This window comes from Gallus gallus, chromosome 15 (assembly GCF_016699485.2).
Source record: "Gallus gallus isolate bGalGal1 chromosome 15, bGalGal1.mat.broiler.GRCg7b, whole genome shotgun sequence".
In the NCBI taxonomy this organism is placed as follows: Eukaryota; Metazoa; Chordata; class Aves; order Galliformes; family Phasianidae; genus Gallus; species Gallus gallus.
The window spans coordinates 8,663,743-8,681,615 of NC_052546.1; the positions used below are offsets into that span (position 1 = coordinate 8,663,743).

A 17,873-nucleotide genomic window follows, 5' to 3' on the forward strand; every position below is an offset into this window, starting at 1 on the left:
GTAGCACCTGGCTGCTCTGGAGACAGGAATTCAGCAAGCTTTGTCAGAAGAGCTCAAAAATCTGTGGAGATCCAGCACTCATAGGTAAAAACAGATCTGTGAATCAAGTCAGCATCATAAATAGAACAGAAAATGTAAACATATTTCAGTGCTGTAAGTGAGGTAGCTGTACTTTTCCTGATTACCATTTCTCTCTCCTTATTCTAGACAAAGCTTTTAAAGCAAATTGCGCTATTTTACACAAGTTTTATTTGCAGTCAGACTAGGAGAACAATTATTTCAAAACAAACAAGTGTAAGAAGGCCTAGAATTCCCCTTCTGAGAACACTCATCAAGAGACAATATCCACATACTACAGCTGTGAGACAATACTGTAGATAAAAATAGCAGAAATAAATTGTAGAAAAATAACACAAAATCTTAGCCCATGACCATTCAGATCCTCCTCTAAACAACATGCTGCAACTTACCCGAGGTGATTTGATTCAGTCTCCTCTAAAAACTATGCTAATCTGGCATAGAGTCCTCCTTTCCAGATAATTTACAACCTGAGCAAACTTCCAGCAGAAGCTGGAGACTTTTTTTTTTTTTTAAGTCTTCCTAAAAAGAAGTAATTGTATCTTCTTTCCATCTTCTTCTGGCCACAAACAGTCAATACAGCTGATGATGCAATGATGAAAAATATGAAGTGCTTACATAGGCAGCTGAAAGGGGAGTCAGTCGCATAGACTAGGACGTCAACTGGTTTGTTCTGCAAATAGTGACTGAAACTACATCTTTTCCCTCATTTTCAGTTCTAATATTCAGTGTGTGTTTTGTAGTAGAAGTGTAGAAGTATTTAAAACATCAGCAAACCCTCAGGCAGCCTTCCTCCCCCCCAAACCCCCCCCCCCCCCCCCCCCCCCCCCGCCTTCAAATGCAGAAACAAAGCATCAGACTAGAGAAATACATACTCTGCTCAAAGGATACCCCAAATCTCTTCCTGAATCCCAAAGCAGCTGGCTAATCAGAAGTAAAATTTCTGAAGTTAAACATGACTTCTCAACATTAACGTTTCCATTGTTATCTGAATTACCAGCCCCGGAATCCCAACAGACTGGGATTTAGGCACACAATGTCTTCACAGCATTATGCTCTCTCCCCTCCACCACCAACCAATCAGCTGTGGCTGCAACACAAATATCTGTGGCAAAGATGGATGAGATCCATGGCTAGAAGGGTTTGTGTTATGCTTTGGGGAGGGGGAGTGATTTTTTGTTTGGCTTTGGTCTGGAAAAAAAAAAAAAAGAAAAAGAAAAACAACAAAAACAGATGAATTCCCTGATGCAGTTCTCAGTGCAAACCTACAAATGAACAGTTGTTGGCACAACTGACAGGGCAGCATGCCACAGCATGAAGCACCATCACCAAAGACAGTTTAAATCAAGACAGCCTCAAGGGGCGTAATACGAAAATACTGGAAGGCACACAGAAATGTATTCTGTAAGTCAAGGCAGCTCTTGCTTCGAATCTTAAAAGCACTACAGAGTAGGAAAAAGAGAGATCAAAATATAAGCAGAACAAAACACAGTCTTGCACAGGCAAATGCAGCCCAGATTTTGAACTTAATTACTTACAGCAGAAACCTGTAGAAGTCAATATGAGCAGAGAATCAATAAGAAGGAAGAATTGAGAGAAATACTTGAAGAATATAATTGTTGAAATCAGTAGAAGGGCAAACCTCCAGCACAAAAACTGTGTCTTTTTTTAAAAAAAAACAGTATTTTCCTTTAAATTTATACATGGATATAAACTAATTTCTAGCTATGTACATACAAAGACTATTACTCTATTTTTCCAGCTAGAAGTAGTGTGATACTTCCTCATTAAAACACTTGGAAATGCGTTTATGCAAATCACTACTCAAGATAAAAGCCTTCTATAAACACAAGACCAGCTTTTCTTTTAAAGTTCACTTTTCATCCTTCTCATGTGTTTGAACAGTATTTGCAAATGACTGTTTTCCTACCACTGACAAAACAAAACAACTACCAAGTACTATTAAAGCAGCCTATTTGCAACATGAATCAGCCCTCTGAGGCAAATGCTCATTAATGGGGAAAACAGAATGTTTCCTCAACCAGTTGTTGTTTTAAACAAAAAAGAAAGTTAGTTTGTCACAAAGTTTAGGTGGATCTTTAAAAGAGTGCTTGTATTCTTGCATCAGTACATATTTGCACACACAATGAAACCACACTGAAACATCTGCATGCAGAATAAAAGAGTTAAGATTAAAAAAATCTTCCTTTTTCAATCTTATGCACATGTATATACAGAACATATTTACAGAACAGCTATCTCCCCTCCCTCGCTTTAAGTGGAGATGCTGAGATTTTATACAGTTACTGAAATGGAGAATGGGCACTAACAGTGGAAAGATGTATAACGCTGCATCTCCAGTATAATTGCTATATTTAAACACTGAGTGCAAAACAAAGAAGCCTCTAAATCATATTAGTATATATTTTAGTTTGACCAGACAGTGAGTCCACAACAAATTATGTGTAGGTCAGTGCTCAAGCCTGAATAACTTTGGGGTAGTCAAGGTCAGGGCTAGGGCATGTTTGCTGAACACAAACAGGGCAGGTCAGTCACATCCCAACAGCTCCCATCACATCACGGTGTAACAGAACTTATGTTTGTTACAGACAATTGCCCAGCTGAGTGGATGGCACCTTGTTCTGTTGTCGCAGATGCCCTAAATATGTAACAGACATTTCTCTCTCCGTAACCAAAATGCACTTTGACAGCCCTACTTCAGCAGGCTGGACAAACTGAAAAAAGCCGATCAGACTTTTTGACGCAAACACCATTTTGTCACTTTCTCTTCTCCTTTTTGCTTTTTAAGACAGCAGAAGCAGTGTGGCACAGAAAAAATAACATTGATGTAAAAACACTTCCCAAACTGCAGTAGTGTTTCCATAGCACCCATCCAGAAGGCACAGCATCTGACATGTACAGATAACGCTGTGTTCTAGAAGGTAAGTCAATCTTTAAATCAGATCTGTTTTTGAATTGCCTGCCCAGTGCAGCCCTTGACCACATCTGCAGTACAGCTGCATTCATACAACAGTTTTAAAACATTTATAACCTAGGCCTGTGAAAACCCTATTTGTTCTTTGAAGTTAGAGATCAAGCCTATAGTTCAAAAACCAAGGTATCTTGGGAAATCCTGGTTCAAGCAGCTCTGCAGAAATATACGGCTACTGCTGCTGGTGTTTCAGTCACAGCTAAACAGTTCACTAGAAATCCCTTGGCCTCAGCAAAGCCCAGATCCAGCTCTCCACGAGACAGTGTTTTATCTCTCTGATAGTAGCCATTGGTATGCCTATTTCTAAGAGCAACAAAAACAATAATAGCCCAAGCAAGCAAGCAAGCAAAAAAAACCAAAAAACAAAAACCAAAGAATTCATGAAGCTCTCTCATCCCTTCCTTGCTAGTTATTCAAAACTCACTCTTTTCCATTAGGATAATACTTTTTCCTGATGGGAACCCTGACCCTTTTAGCAAAACAGGAAAACACTGGAAAATGCAAACTGACTTCAGTTCTGTGACTGCGTGGGGAGAATTCATGCTTTCAAGTGGATTTTTACTGGAGGAGTCCATCAGTGCCCCAACCCCCTGCAGACACACAAGAAGTGTCCTATGGAGCTGCAAGGTGCTCTAGTTACTGCCTGCCTCCACAGCACAGGTATGGGAGCACACTGCCGCTAGGCACAGCCAGTTCCTTATTTACTTTAGGGAGTGCTGGATTTTCTCCTTAGCATTATTTCAGAATTATTTCACCCGTTCCCCTCCCTGGTGGAACTTTTTAACGTAAAGCAGGATTTCTCACTCCTGTTAGACTCTGAACACAAACAAAAGTATAAAGACAAAATCAACGTCAAATAGAATACATTGTCAGGGCGCTCTCGAGCTGATAGCTGGGGTGACTAATGCAAGCATCGTGATGCTATCACCCATTACAATATTCAGATGTTTCAGTAAGAAGACATTAGAACTTTTTAGTTCGTACCTCTCTACTACAGCCCTGCTGAGATAAGACTGCCTGAAATTTACCCCTCCCTATGAAGTGCAAGTGGCAACAGGTCCTTCCATCTCCTACACCTTCCTGCCTGTTCCCCCACACCGATACTGTCTCTTCCCAAGACTTATAGCTCTGTTCCAAGGTGCTCCCTCCCACTGTACCCCCATCCTCCATAAGAAAGACAAAGTCAGCAAACAGAGAAGAAGCAAATCATATTCTGTAATACTGCAGCAGGCAAAAATCAGCATCAGCTTCCTGGTTGATGCTGGTTACCAAATTTCTGGTAACTTTTCATGGTAACCAATACCTGAAGCTCCAAATCTTTAGTCTATTTTAGCCATCAGTGATCATCTCATTTTCTCAGCATATTATTTTCTGAAACTTCCACTGGTAACATCAGTGCTGACCATTATAAATGTTTCCAGCAATGGAGCTAGGCTAGCAGGAAACAAAAAATGAAGACTGCTCCTGAGACAGCTGGATGCTAATAGTCACAGAAACATGCTTTTCTGTGTCTTGACCATACTAAGCACCATAATCTAATCTCCTCTGGGAAGCCCTGGGCCCAGCCAGGCTTGCAGGCCATTACCGTCTCCCTGGGCAAGATCACACACTGCTATGTAATTGTAGACTGCAAGAGATACAGTGCTCTGTTTGCATGCTACACCTCGCCAGTGACAATAGACCAATCACGTCTACTTTTTAGCAGCTCAGACACATTTAAAGCTTGAAGCTCCAGGGAATTAAATATTTTTCCTTAAAATATATTGTTTCAGTAATCTTCTGTCCATTCTTAAAAGAACACACAGATGCAGTTGTAGGCAGCTGAGGGATTCTGGTTTGTTTGTAAAAATTAAAACAAACAATAAATAAATCACCCATCCTAACAACTAGAGCTCACTTTAGCTTCACCCACATTATGAGTCGAGAACAGGCACTCCATGTCTAGCTTTGCAGCCAATGAATATGGTTTCTGGTAACATAATAGGTGGCACACATCCCATCAGAGAAGTAGTTGTTTTTCAGCGTCAAGAGCAGAATATTCTGAAGTCTTTAAGAAAAAGTAAACAGACGTAGTGAGCCAAGGCTGCAAGTGTACTTTTCCACACATCAAGGAAAGATCACAAACACAGAAGAGCTGCCAAGTCCATAGTGAACAATTCAGGTGTATGAAGTAGCTACTGCAAAAGCTATTTTTGTATATTGCAGATTCACAGCACCGCCTGTTACAGTTATTACTCGTCTCTTGTCACAGACCAATCTGCAAATAATTTGGGGTCTCTGGACACTTCACTTTAGTGCAACAGATACAGATCTCTCTTTGCATGTTCCACCTCTCAAACATGTGCAAAAGCTGCAAAAGAGGTGTTTGGGGGTGAGTTTTTTGTTTGCTTTCATTTGTAAAGTGAAGAAGGTTGTGGTGGACTTATTTTTTTAGGGAGGATAAGTCCTCCTTCCACACTATACAAAAACAAATAGGAGCAAGAATTAGAGGTGAAACAGCTGTAAATAACAACAGTGGGCAATAATAACTAGCCAAAGGGCCCACAGTACCAACAAGCACAATTGAGCAGTACAAACCAACTGAATGAACTTTACCAATTCACTCTTCCTACAGGGCAATCATTGTGAATTCTCACACGTATACTTCTCATGTATTCACGTAGCCATGAGCAACAAACCCAGCTCCAGCTGCCACATTTGGGAAGAGCTTTCTCTGAAACAGAGATTCCAATTACATTTGCAATAATCTTATTACTACATCAGCCATAACCTGGTTAAGAAAGGGTCTGATAGACACCATTCTGGCAGCTGGGAAGCAGATAAAGGGGAGATATGCTTTTGTTATTTTAGTAGCTAGGAAGATCTGCAAATGACAATCAGAATCTGTGACAGAAATACAGCCTCTGCAGGCCAGTTTTACTGTTTAAAATACACACAGTACAACTCAGAATGAGTTTAAAGAACTCATGGACTTGTAAAACTGCCTCAGCTGTGAGACAGACCATTGTGAGATTTACTTACAATTTATGATTACTTTCCCATCACCAACAATTTAAAGATATGAGCAGGAAAACAATCAACTTCATTATCAGTGAGCTGATTAAAAACTGCTTTGCAACTTAAGACACTCAAATTGTTATTCTGGAAGTACTTCATTCACATGCAATTCACCCAAGCTAATTAATCTCTGTCAGCATTTTTGTTTTCACTTGCTGTCTATCTGAGCAGCAAAGTTTGCAATTCAACCTGTACCAGAACAACATTTCTTTTCCTTCACATGCAAGCAAGACATTGCTAAGTCAATGATATTCCACCAGGGACAGAACAGAATCAGGGCCTTATTGTTCTCTCCACACTTATCTGACTGGGCAGGACAAATCAAAGAAGAGACAGTCCAACAACCTGCTAGCCTTGGTTTCTCTGGGGACAAGCCAGCTCCAGATACACTGTGCCTCCAATCAACAGCCTGAGTTTCATGAACAACAGTATGCTTCCCTACGGTAAATGAAATGGAGCAATTCTCCTTAAACAGCTTGCTAAGCCTCACCTCATTAACCTTTATGGACTGACCTCCAAAATTCCTTGAAGCTGAAATACAGATCTCGCTTGCCTCTACACTGTAACTGTTTATCCCTAGCAAGCTGAGGAATGAGGAAGGGCATTAGGGAGAGAGTTGCTAAACACGCTAGGACTGGATGGTGGAGACCTGTTTGCAGGCTACTACTGTGTGAATTCTCGCTGGCTTCTCTGTCAGCTTTGCTGGCATATCATTCAGATAGCTGCAAAGCCAAATATGGATTACAAATCATCCTCTGCTCCCTCCAACACTTCTTTTAAGAGTCAGTATTACAGGCTGTAGCATGCTGCCCACTATTCAAATAATAAATAACTTCCTAACCTACACTTCAATGTTTAGCAGATTTGGGAATTTAACCTTGTTCTTCCCCCTTTTCACTCTGTCACTTAAGATGCCTACTCCCCATTGCACTCTACTCATTTTATTAGAAGTTCCAAGACAGTGTGTTTGTCTGCTCCCTCTTTTCCTTATTTTTGCTTTAGCCACCCAGAAAGAAGCCTCCATCTCAGAGGAGGTAGTACACTGCAGCAGACTGTCGTCCATGCATGCTTCCAGCTCTCCCTGCCAACTCTCAGGGCAGGACCAAAATTCTGTGCCAAACAAACATCTCTGTGTTTTTCATCCAAAAGCACTAGGACAGAGGCTGACAACAGCGAAGCAGAATGGATGCACAGTATGTACACATCTGTCAGTCGAACTGCTTTGGCCATAAACCAGTGCTGAACAACAAGGACCATAGGAGCAGCTAACTCAGCCACAGACTTAATATTCTGGCTCTACTTGCCTACACATTTCCTGCTCAAATCAAAGGCATTATCGTCTTGTTTTGTGGGACTCACTACAATGATTCAAAATAGCCAGGCTGAAAATGCTTAACTTTAATTGTTTGGGCATACAGAAAAGTATCCTAGACTGTGGTCATCATAGCGTGGAAGTTGCTTGGATAGCCATACGGCTCTGCTGCCACTTGGTCCTAGTCTTATGCTCCTAGAACACTCCCAAACTTTAGGCACGCTCTGGTATTATATGTAATCTACCCAGCTACAGTTCAGAGCCTGCCTGAGAGGCCATCATGCAGCTATGGTAGCTGCAGAAAGTGGACTCATCTCTACCGCCATGTGGGCCACTCTAAAACTGCTGGTATTACACAGGGATGACAAGCTTCTTTATACCTAATCCATTACTCCCAGACCTACCACTGCCAGAATGCATTATTCTTGATCTGGTCTATTTACTTCATGGGAAAACCAGTTCCATTTCAGTATTTCTGTTATGGAGCACAAAACCAAGCTTCATACAGACAGATCAGGTGTCATCTGTACTTTTTAGGGCTTCCCTGTATCAGGCAACTACTATCTGGGTTGGCTTACCTTCTCATTTCAAAAGCAGCTGTTTTGTGACTGCAGAAGAAGCTAAAGGTCGTGGTGGGAGCGTTCTGTGATCTAGGGTGGCCCAAAGAAAAACAAAAATAAAATCTGTCTGTCTGCACGTCACTACTGATACAGGGCATGACATAAGTAAGGGTCAGTAGCAGTTTATGGAACAAACAAAGCAAATCACAACAAAACAAAAAAGGACTGCAGAGTCCACTACAGTCACTGGGGACATCAAATGGAAGCCTCACAGATTTCCTTAAACTCAGCTGAACGGAGAGAGAGATCTGGCAGAAAAAGAGAGAGAGGGAAATCTTCATTCAGATTATGAAGAGGGGAGTGGTAGGACAAGCAGCTAGATAATCTCAAAAGCCACTAAATCTCTGGAAAGAACTGGGTGGAGGGAGGAAAGCATTTAAACAACATCTTGTCATCAGTACTCCTAGGAAATCCACTGACAATCACAGCAAAGGATTAAAAGATGTTTTAAAAAAAATAATAATAGCTAAATGAACTAAAGAAGTGTCAGAGAAGGTATAAATCTCATTCCTGACCCTGATAGGTCACTGACTGACAGCGGGACCTGTAGCCAGTAGCCCTTTAAAGGAGTAAGGGAGCTGCACGTGATGGAAGTTCCTACACTTCAGGTCCTCAGATGTAAGGATTGCTACACAGGGGACTAAAGCTCACCTCTTTCTCAAAGACGAGCGTTGTTTCTAAACAGCAGTAGCACTGCTATTGCCCCCAGTGAGTTGTCTTTATACTGCTGAAAGACTGCAAAGCACTTTTCAAACTATATATTGTAAAATCCACAGAAGACAATACTGGTGGAAGTGCATAATTAAGAAACTCACCCACAAATGCAGAACATGCAAGCAACTCAAGAACAGAACGCTCATGGGTACTGGCACAGTGCAGCACACTTTTTTGGAGTTTCAAAACTAAATAGTGCAAGAATTACCTTAAAAGCAGGAAATTCAGATGCATGGCTATGTGGTCAGGCATTTAAGCCATACAAACCTGAAGAATCTACGGATCTAAGCACTTACATGTTTTAAAATGGTATTCTGCTCAGCTGAGGTAATAGGAGCTTTGAGTTTCACAGTTCACACACATAGATAAATTCCAGTCTTCTTTCCTCCAGCTACACCAAACTCACTGAAAGCACAGAACACTCCATGCTCTTCGGAAAGGGACATTCAACACTCCCACACTTTGGAAGCTAAAATAAGTAAAAACTTTCAATGAAATGAAATTACACACATCCCCAAACTGACTTTATACTGAGCACTACAGCTGTTGGCATCTTTCTCTAGAGACAGCCTGACTAAAGTCTGTGGAGAGCCCCATCCAGTCACTCCAAGTGAACAGAAGTCACCGCTGGGGAACCTGCAATATTCATCTGTAAAGCTGCTTCCTTATCTATGAGGGCTCCACACAGTTTACATGATGTAATGCAGGTAGATACAAATCCTTTCACACACAGACCTATGAGAGAGCATCCATCTGTTTTACAAAGCAAACGATAACGTCAAGCAGTGATCAACTCTAATCAACTCTCAATTAACAGACTTTTATTAGCAACTGAGGCCACTGTGATGCCTCTTCACTACGTAACAGTACAATGGCTCTCTTCTCAATAATGGGCAGAAAAGTATGATGGGTAGGTTCTCATTTCTACATCTACCACTGCCATTTAACAGTGGACAGACTTTTATTTATATATGTATATAGACAGAGACACCACTCTTCCTCCACAATCACAGTAAAAATATGCAAGTTTAATGCAGAATTAAGACTTGATTTTCTCTATTCCCACTGCAGGAAATTAGTGCTACATAATTCATTCTAACATAAATATATTCACCGAGACTCCATTAAGTACATTTAACAAAAAGCACAGTTATTATCAAATCTCACCCCTCAAGCTCTCCGCTCTCCTTCTGCTCCTTGAAATAAACCGAAAGCCTACCACCCTGTCTCATTTAAGGTTTTTGATATAAATCATCTCTAAGAACCCAAATACAAATACAGACTTAGATCCCTTTCATTTGAGAGGTGTGAACTCAATTACAAATTAAAATAAAATATCACATATCGGTCAGCCAAGCTTAATACACGCTGGTAGGGCTGATCCAGACAGAAAGTTCACATTGCACCTGCTACACTGCATTCAGCATTATTATGGGCAGAAGCTTGAAAAGCTAAGCCAAAAAGCATACAAAAATCTGAATGTGCAAAGAAACCAAATACTATTGAACAAATCCCACTTGATGCTGATTAATAATAAGGCTGGCCAGAACCTGCTGTCATTTAAACTTGCACTCTGTTCAAGCACAACTTCAGGGAAGACTGAACCACAGGTGCAGGAAAAGCTGGCTGGGTCTGCAAACTGCCTTCATGTCATGCAGTGATGTAGAACAGTCCGCATCAGTGCATGGTTGTTGGGAACAGTAGCCAACCAGCTAATCACACAGTGGTCACTCAGGTCTTTTGTTTGTTTTATAAGAAAGAGGTTTTACCAATTAGGTTCAGATAAATCTTCTTTCTAATCAGGAAAAAATATATATGTATATATATATATATATATATATATATATATATATATGTAAAATGATGATCAGTTAGAATTAATCAGAACCACAGTCAACCAAGAAGGCTTGTGACTTCAGGAAAAGTAAAAAGTTACCACCAGCTAATGTGCAAGACAGTAAGGATGAGCCATCTGGTGAAGGTTCCTGCTAAGCTTGCCATGTAACCCCCTTTGCTGAGGAAAGCAGAAGGGGAATCAGTTACATTCTGTCCTTGCCTGCAATTGCGTGGCCAAGCCTAGGAACAAACATTAGGCTTTCCAGCACAACCAGAAATTTTAACTGTTCAGAGTTTGCAGCAGCCCATTTTACTCTTAATGCAACCCACAAAGCACAAGCTAAACTATTTAAAATAAAACTGATTTATTCACTTTCTGAAAGCTGAATTTATCCTCAAGCTTTATTGACCTTTGTTGCTTATGTCCCTTTGTTTCCTTCTGCAAAAACTGCAACTGCCAGGAGGCTTCCCAGTCATCTAAAGAGCATCAGTAAACAAGAGCAGAGACAGATGGCTGCAGCTCAGTTTAAAACAGCACTACATTCAGCCTCTCCTGCACTGCTAGCGCTCCCTGGAAGATACAAACATATGCATAAGACCAAACAAGAATGCAATAGTCCCAGATAGAAAGCAAGTATGCATCTATAATCAGATACGGAAGAAGTCACTATGAGGACAGGATGCTGAGGTTCCACGTACAGTGAACATTCATTTCAACTGTACAGCCTTTTCTAATCAAATAATTGGTTGCAAGAATGGCAGAGGGTGTGAGGAAAAATTTCTCCCCTGTTGTTGCTCCCAGAAGTGCTGCTGGCAAAACAAAGAAGCGGAAAATCAGCAGGGAAAGTAAAACCAAGAATCTCCTTTCAGCAGTTACTTTACACCAAACATACAGAGGCTGGGAAAGTAACATCTCTGATAGGACTCATTCACCTGATACTTCAAGAATTCAATCATGTTAACAAATAGGTTAACTCCTTATTAAAATGACAGACTTAAAGAAAAAAAGAACACAAAGTAACTCACAGATCTAGAATGACAGAAGTCTATCAAAACAACCATACTGCTCTTTTGTTCCTGGATTGGATTGCTTTTTCATTTACTGCATAGAATACCAATGGCAATGTTAATACAAGACACTGTCTACAATAATGTACAATTATGTATGTTGCCTTGTTAAATAGATTGAGGTGTCCACATGCATTCAGTAAGTTTACTTGAATCAACATAGTTCACTGTTCACTTCTTCCACCACCTCGAAATCCGCTGCAATTCCACAGACATCTGCATGCCTGAATGTTTTACACAAGAATGAGATCAAACATGGCCCATTCTTCCCCAAACAAAAATTCTGATTCTGCTAGAATTAAATTAAGAGCACTCCCTCAGGGCTTCCTGATACTCATAGTTATTCCCTCACTTGGTGACAGCAGAAAGCTTCAACAGGGTTGCACAATCATCACTTCCAATCAGCTATAATTGAAGGATGACAGAATGAGAACCTGGCACTTCAATTAATACAGGCAGGAAAAAAACAAGACTGTGGAAAGAGTATGATTATTGGTAAAGCTCCAGCAAAACCCTCAGGCTGTAGCATGTTGACATGCTACCACCTCTGAGGCAGAGCGTAACTACTCCTCAGTGAAAGAGTAAGAGGAACTGAGTGATCTGTTTATGAATACTGAACAGTTCTGGCCCCCTTTTACCTCAGCAATCACACCAAAACTTAGAGAGCTGATTAACATCGGACTCAGCTGATCCTCTCAAGAGAAGACTGAAGAGCAGTCTGATGAGTACTTCTGCAGGACTTTTCTGAAACAGAACAACTACAAGGTAAACAGATTTTTCACAGTGAACAGTTCCCCTGTTTTGGTGATTCAACCAGGTTCATCTAGAAAACCTCTGCTATGAATGTCTGTGATGCCGTTTCCTGCTCCGTGCATTTAAAAAAATAAAAAGAAAAGCTGGTACACACCTGCATCTCCATGGAAGAGGCTGTCTTGGTGACATCTCCCAGAAGGCAAATCTCCATCACTTGGCCAGATCTGTCCCGTTTTTCGTACACCCACAATAGTAGCCTCAGATACAATGACCTGCTGCTGCCTGTGCCGTTTCTGAGACTGGGGAGTTGGTGGACTGCTGCTGTCAAAGGACTGCTGAGAGTTCTGGGAGGGAGAACGGCTTTTATCCCGATACATGCGGTAAGTGGTGGGACTGGGGGAGACGTGGCTGGACTGCCCTGAAGAGAAATCTTCCTCACTGGAGGTAAGGTTCTCATTAGAGCTACAATCAGGAGTATACCCCCCTCCAATGTCTTCAAAACTCCTGGGAGAATAAGACCTCCTGGGCCAAGTGAGATGTTTCTCCTGGTCCGTTGTACCCTGATTTCTCAGGATAGGTCCCTTCCCTTCTGTCTCCCCCATCATTCCACCAACATAGATACTTTGATAGGGTTGGAAGTCCATGGGCTGCCAAGGTGAGCGGTTACTGCCATTGGCATTTATCAGATTATCTTTGAGAAACCTGGGGTTCAGTTCAGCATCTTCATATTCTCCATCATAGCCAAAACTGCTCTCCGAGGACCTCCCCCTGTAAGTAGGCCGCTGGAATTCGTTGAAACTGGGTACCATGTTTGAAGGAAGGGAGTGTAAGGACTTCTTGCGTTCCATTTGCATGGCTTGACTGCCAAGAGAGCTTATTTTATCAGAAACATCTTTATCATTGACCTTCACTAGACCTTTCTCATGATGATACTCCATGTTTACATAAAAGGGTTTTTCAACAACATCCTTGTTATCTCCAGAATGATGTGAATTGCCCTTTTTAATCCTCTCAAAATTGGACCTTAGGGCTGCCACACTGGTGCTGTTCCCTCTGTCCTTCGAAATAGGTTCAAACAATCCCTCCTTCTCAGCAGATCCCACCAACCTGCGAGTGGAAGATGACCTGTGTTTTGAAGGAGATCCATCTGTGTCACAGCGACTTTCTGTATCTTCTACAACTCTCTTCAATTTCTCCTCACCATAATACTTACACCTGTCCTGTTCTCCCTCTCCGTGATGGGGACTGTCCAAAGGTGACAGGTCTGATCCATCACTTTGGGTAGACAGCTTCCGCAGAGAAGGTATCCTGGGTTTGAACTTTTCCTCCCCATGCTGCGACTTGCTTTTTTCATGTTCATCTTGGTCAGCAGACTGGTGATGAGGCAGGTCTTGGATCTGCTGGTCAGCACCCCCTTCAGGCAACTGAGAAGCACGTTTAAAACCCCATCTCTGTCTATCATAGCTTTTTTTCTCCTTTGCCAGAAGAGTCTGCAGGTAAATCATGCGGAACCTCTCCTTGTTCACCTCCATCTCCAGTCTCCGGATAGATGCTTTGCACATCTCCAGCTCCTGTTCAATGTCTCCCACAGATTTCAGCTCCATTTTAGGAGGCTCAGAGTCTGCAAATTGTGCTTTCCAAGCCTCTACAAACCCCACAGGGTCCACCATTTTGCATACAGGAGTAAGTGGAGAATAAGGGAAGGAAGCTGGAGAGAGATAGGTGGAGAGAATAAACCAACCGGATCTCACATGTAGAAGCAGAAACAGCTCCGACAGGGTCAACTCAACGCGTTTCTTTCACGGTCCATGCAGAGAAATTGGGAGGCAAACGGCGATCCTCGGAACAATCCTCCTCGTCTCCTCCACCTCTTGCCGTCCCCAGCCCCCCGTATGCTCGCTACTCTCCCCCCGTCATGACTGATCTTTCGCTAGAGAACAACAATGCTCCCACCCTGGCGACTCCATAGCACTTCAAAGGGGGGTGGACAAAGGAGCAGGCTCGGGGCGGGGGAGGAAAGGTAAATATCGCCCCCCACCCATCCACCCACCTCCTGCCGCCGCCGTCCCGGCCACGGTCCTCAGCGCCGCCACGCTCGGGAGCCCTCCGCTCCGTCCTCCCCTTGCCAGCCCCCGTGTTGTGCTTTCTCTTTCTCTCTCCTCCTTTCCCCCTGCCCCTTTCCCTGTCTCCTCCTCCCGGCTATTGTGCTGTCCTCCGGGCGCACACGCTCTCCGGAGCGTCGGCGCGTCCCGCGGCGGGCCCCGCCGCTACCCCTCGGTGCCCGAGCGCCCCGCAGCCCCGCGGGAGGCCCCTCGGCGCGGCTCTGGCGGCGGTTGGCGGCGCGGCTCCGGCGGCTGCCCGCGGCTGCCCATCGCGCGGCCCGGCTCTGGCGGCGGCACCCCGAATCGCAGCGCTGCGGAAGGGGAGGAGAGGGAAAGAGCCGGGCGCGGCGATTGACACGGCGCCGGGGCCTCTCTTAAAGGGGCAGCCCGGGCCGGCGGAGGGAGGCCGTGCCCCCGGGACACCGCCGGGCTTGGGGAAGCCGGCCCGGAGCCGTTCCCGGAGGCATACTCGGAGGCGGCCGCCGGGGAGACAAAGGCGCAGATTTGCACACAGAGTACACGCCCGTCCGTTCGCGCTTGCGGCCACGGACCGTTCACCAACCGAGACAGGAGCGAGCAGAGCTCGACTCGGACAAGGCGCGTACCGACCCGGCATCCACCCGTGTATAAACAGCAGCACGGCGCTGCGCTCTGCCCTGTGCTCAGAGCAGCACTCCCCTCGGGCACGGATGCAGCTCACCTTCAAAGGTCACGTTTGCCCCCACAGCTGCAAATGCTGTTTATTAGTAGGCACTTCATTCACTCAAGCCTTCCTTCACGGTCAGGTATACCCATAAATGACAAGCTGGTACTCAAAATCGCTATGATATTGGTAACCAAGCCTGCTTTGTTCCACCATCGCTCTCACTTTTGCCCTATATATTATGTTAGCCAAAACAATTCAGAGCACCACTGTCCAGCTCTGGGTGAAGGGTGGTGAGCTGTGAACAGAACTTTGGCTGCTTACTATCCTGCTTCTCAAACCATGGCACATAGCCTTGCTTAAGCCCTTTCCACATACTAATCCAGCCTCCGAAAAAGTGGAATTACAGATATACTTATTGCTGTATTTCCTGTTTGGATGATGAGAAAAGTGAAATGTTGCGCACCTCAGTATCCCTCATAAGCCTGCTCCTTTTATGTCTGATGTGGGACAAACCACCTAAGTGATGTATATCTTTTCTCACATACTTTTCAATAAAAGATGGTGGCATATAGCCCAGTAAGAACTGGTGTAATTCCTTAAGAGTGAGCAGCACAGTTCCAGAGGAGCAGTTCTCTTACCTTCAAAATACGCAGTGCTTCACAACCCACTAAACCATTTTCCTCTCTGTGTTCTGATACAACACAAAGTATTTTCAGACATCACAAATGGCTAATCACGCGTTCAGCTTCAAACAGTGCATCCCCCTTGCTGTTCGTTTCCTGCCCTTAACCTCTTTTCCTGCACTTGTTTTCCCAGCTTTTAACACATCAGCTGATCTATACAAAAAGCAGATTATAATCAAATAAAATGATATAAAATCATAATAAAATCTGTATACCCAGTAAATATCTATACAAGCCTTCCAAGAAATCTCAGTGTTTCACAGGAAGACAACAATTGGCTTTTCACCATTGCTACTGTTTGCTTTCATGCCTGTTTGACCACTGACATTCTGACATGCAATGTATGTCTAGTAAGGTTAAATTTAGGATTGTGCTAGCATGGTTGTAATATTGGCAGATATATTACACCATAGGGATGTGTTATGAATCTGTACACTACTTTTAATTCAGTACCATTTGTTTTGTTGTTATTGGGATGGTTTTTAAAATTATTTCTGGGGTGTTTTCTGTTTGGGCTCACTTTTCTCATATTTGTGCCATTTCCGGATGCAGCAAGAATTCTAGTGCATCATAGGAGGCCTTTCTGTATGCACAATTACCTTGTGGCAAATACTATTAAACAACTGCACCCTCTGTATTTATTGAGGTACAACATCAGAAATTCTGGTGACCATTCAAGTGGTCTCTGACTTGTTGCTGTTCCTTTATGCATTCATTTTAAGAGGGTACAAAATTCCATTAAGGCTATAGGGGCAGGCACGTATCCGTGATTTCTAACAGAGTGCTGTGCTGAGGGCGCTAAACAGCAGTATCCAGCACGCACCCTCTGCTGGCTCGCCGAGCCTTTCCAGCAGAAGCAGAACGAGCACCGAACTGACCACGGAGCTCCCTCTTGTGGGAAAGAAGAGCTGGTGCGCTTGGCATTTAGAGCGCTGGGGCTTCTCGGTTAGGAAGTTCAGGGTTGGTTTTAGGGGTTTGTTTTTCTGTCTGTCTGTGTCTGTATATGTCTCCCGGCACGGAAGATTCAGGAGTCTTAGTAAGAAAAAAAACCGAAGCACGTAAGTGGAGGCTTTTTAAGGAGAAATAAACCCTGTTTTCTGATAAATATGTGGCTGAAATTAAGAAACTATCTTTGTAGCGTAAGGCAGCACTCACTTTTGTGGTAGTTTGACATGACCAACAATCTCCTGAAGTCCTGTCCAGCATACGTTATACTATGATAGCAGTCCTCTTTCTTAGGACTCAGAATGGCAGTGAGGTGAGCCTGACCTGGGGACCAACATGAACGATGTGAATCACATGACCTACAAGAATATGAAAGAAAACATCCTAAGGGTCACATCATCACTCAAAAGGGAGAAATAATATCACTAAGAATGAAAACAAGGTGTTTTTTGTTTTTTGTTTGCTTTTTACAGTAAAAATGAGATTTACCTGCCTGGTGATTCTTTCTTGAATTGCTTTTGATTTGTTACCAGTTGTTTTTCCTCAGAGGGATATATGTACTTATTTAAATAAAAACTCATTAACTGATTAGCCTGTATTTATAGAAGGCAGGAACCAGAATAACACTGGTCCATCTTTGGGGAGATAATTACACCTGCTCTTTAACCCTGTTTCAGACTCATTATGAATTTCACATTCTCTGATTTCTTATCTGCAAATTCCACAAGGAAATGGTACTGAAACTGGTGCCATCAACACTATGAAGGCTTCACCTGGTAAAAAAAAAAAGTGCTTTAGCTTGCCTACATTCAGAGTTATCAGAATTGTTCTGACACTGGTTTCCACAATGTGAAGGCTTTCCAAAGCAAATGAAATTGCTGATAGAACGGATCAATAAGCATAGATGCAACATAGACAAGATAAAAACATTTAAGAACTCGCAATCTGATATTTGTTTTCCCACCCAAGGTTAGGTTTCCTTTGTGCTTTCCTAAGCAATCCATCAATTGTAAGATCTAAGATTCATTTTCAATGATCAATTATTTATACTTTGCAGGGGCAGCCTC

General features: G+C 43.0%; 1 protein-coding gene across 5 annotated transcripts in view; it reads right to left on the reverse strand.

Annotated features, from left to right (window-relative positions):
- Positions 1–17,873, reverse strand: part of BCR (BCR activator of RhoGEF and GTPase) — a 106,554-nt gene that overhangs the window by 85,453 nt on the left and 3,228 nt on the right. The window contains exons 2-3 of one of the 5 annotated variants that reach the window (XM_025155520.2): positions 17,296–17,579; positions 17,017–17,165 (exon numbers count right to left, since the gene is read on the reverse strand). In XM_025155520.2, the coding sequence (XP_025011288.2) occupies positions 17,017–17,165; positions 17,296–17,387 (241 nt within the window). In that variant the 5' untranslated portion in view covers positions 17,388–17,579. Of the gene's footprint in view, positions 1–470; positions 4,232–12,584; positions 14,850–17,016; positions 17,166–17,295; positions 17,580–17,873 lie in introns of those variants that run through there. The other 4 variants (XM_046901318.1, XM_015275441.4, XM_415244.7 and 1 more) reach the window with 4 other exon arrangements.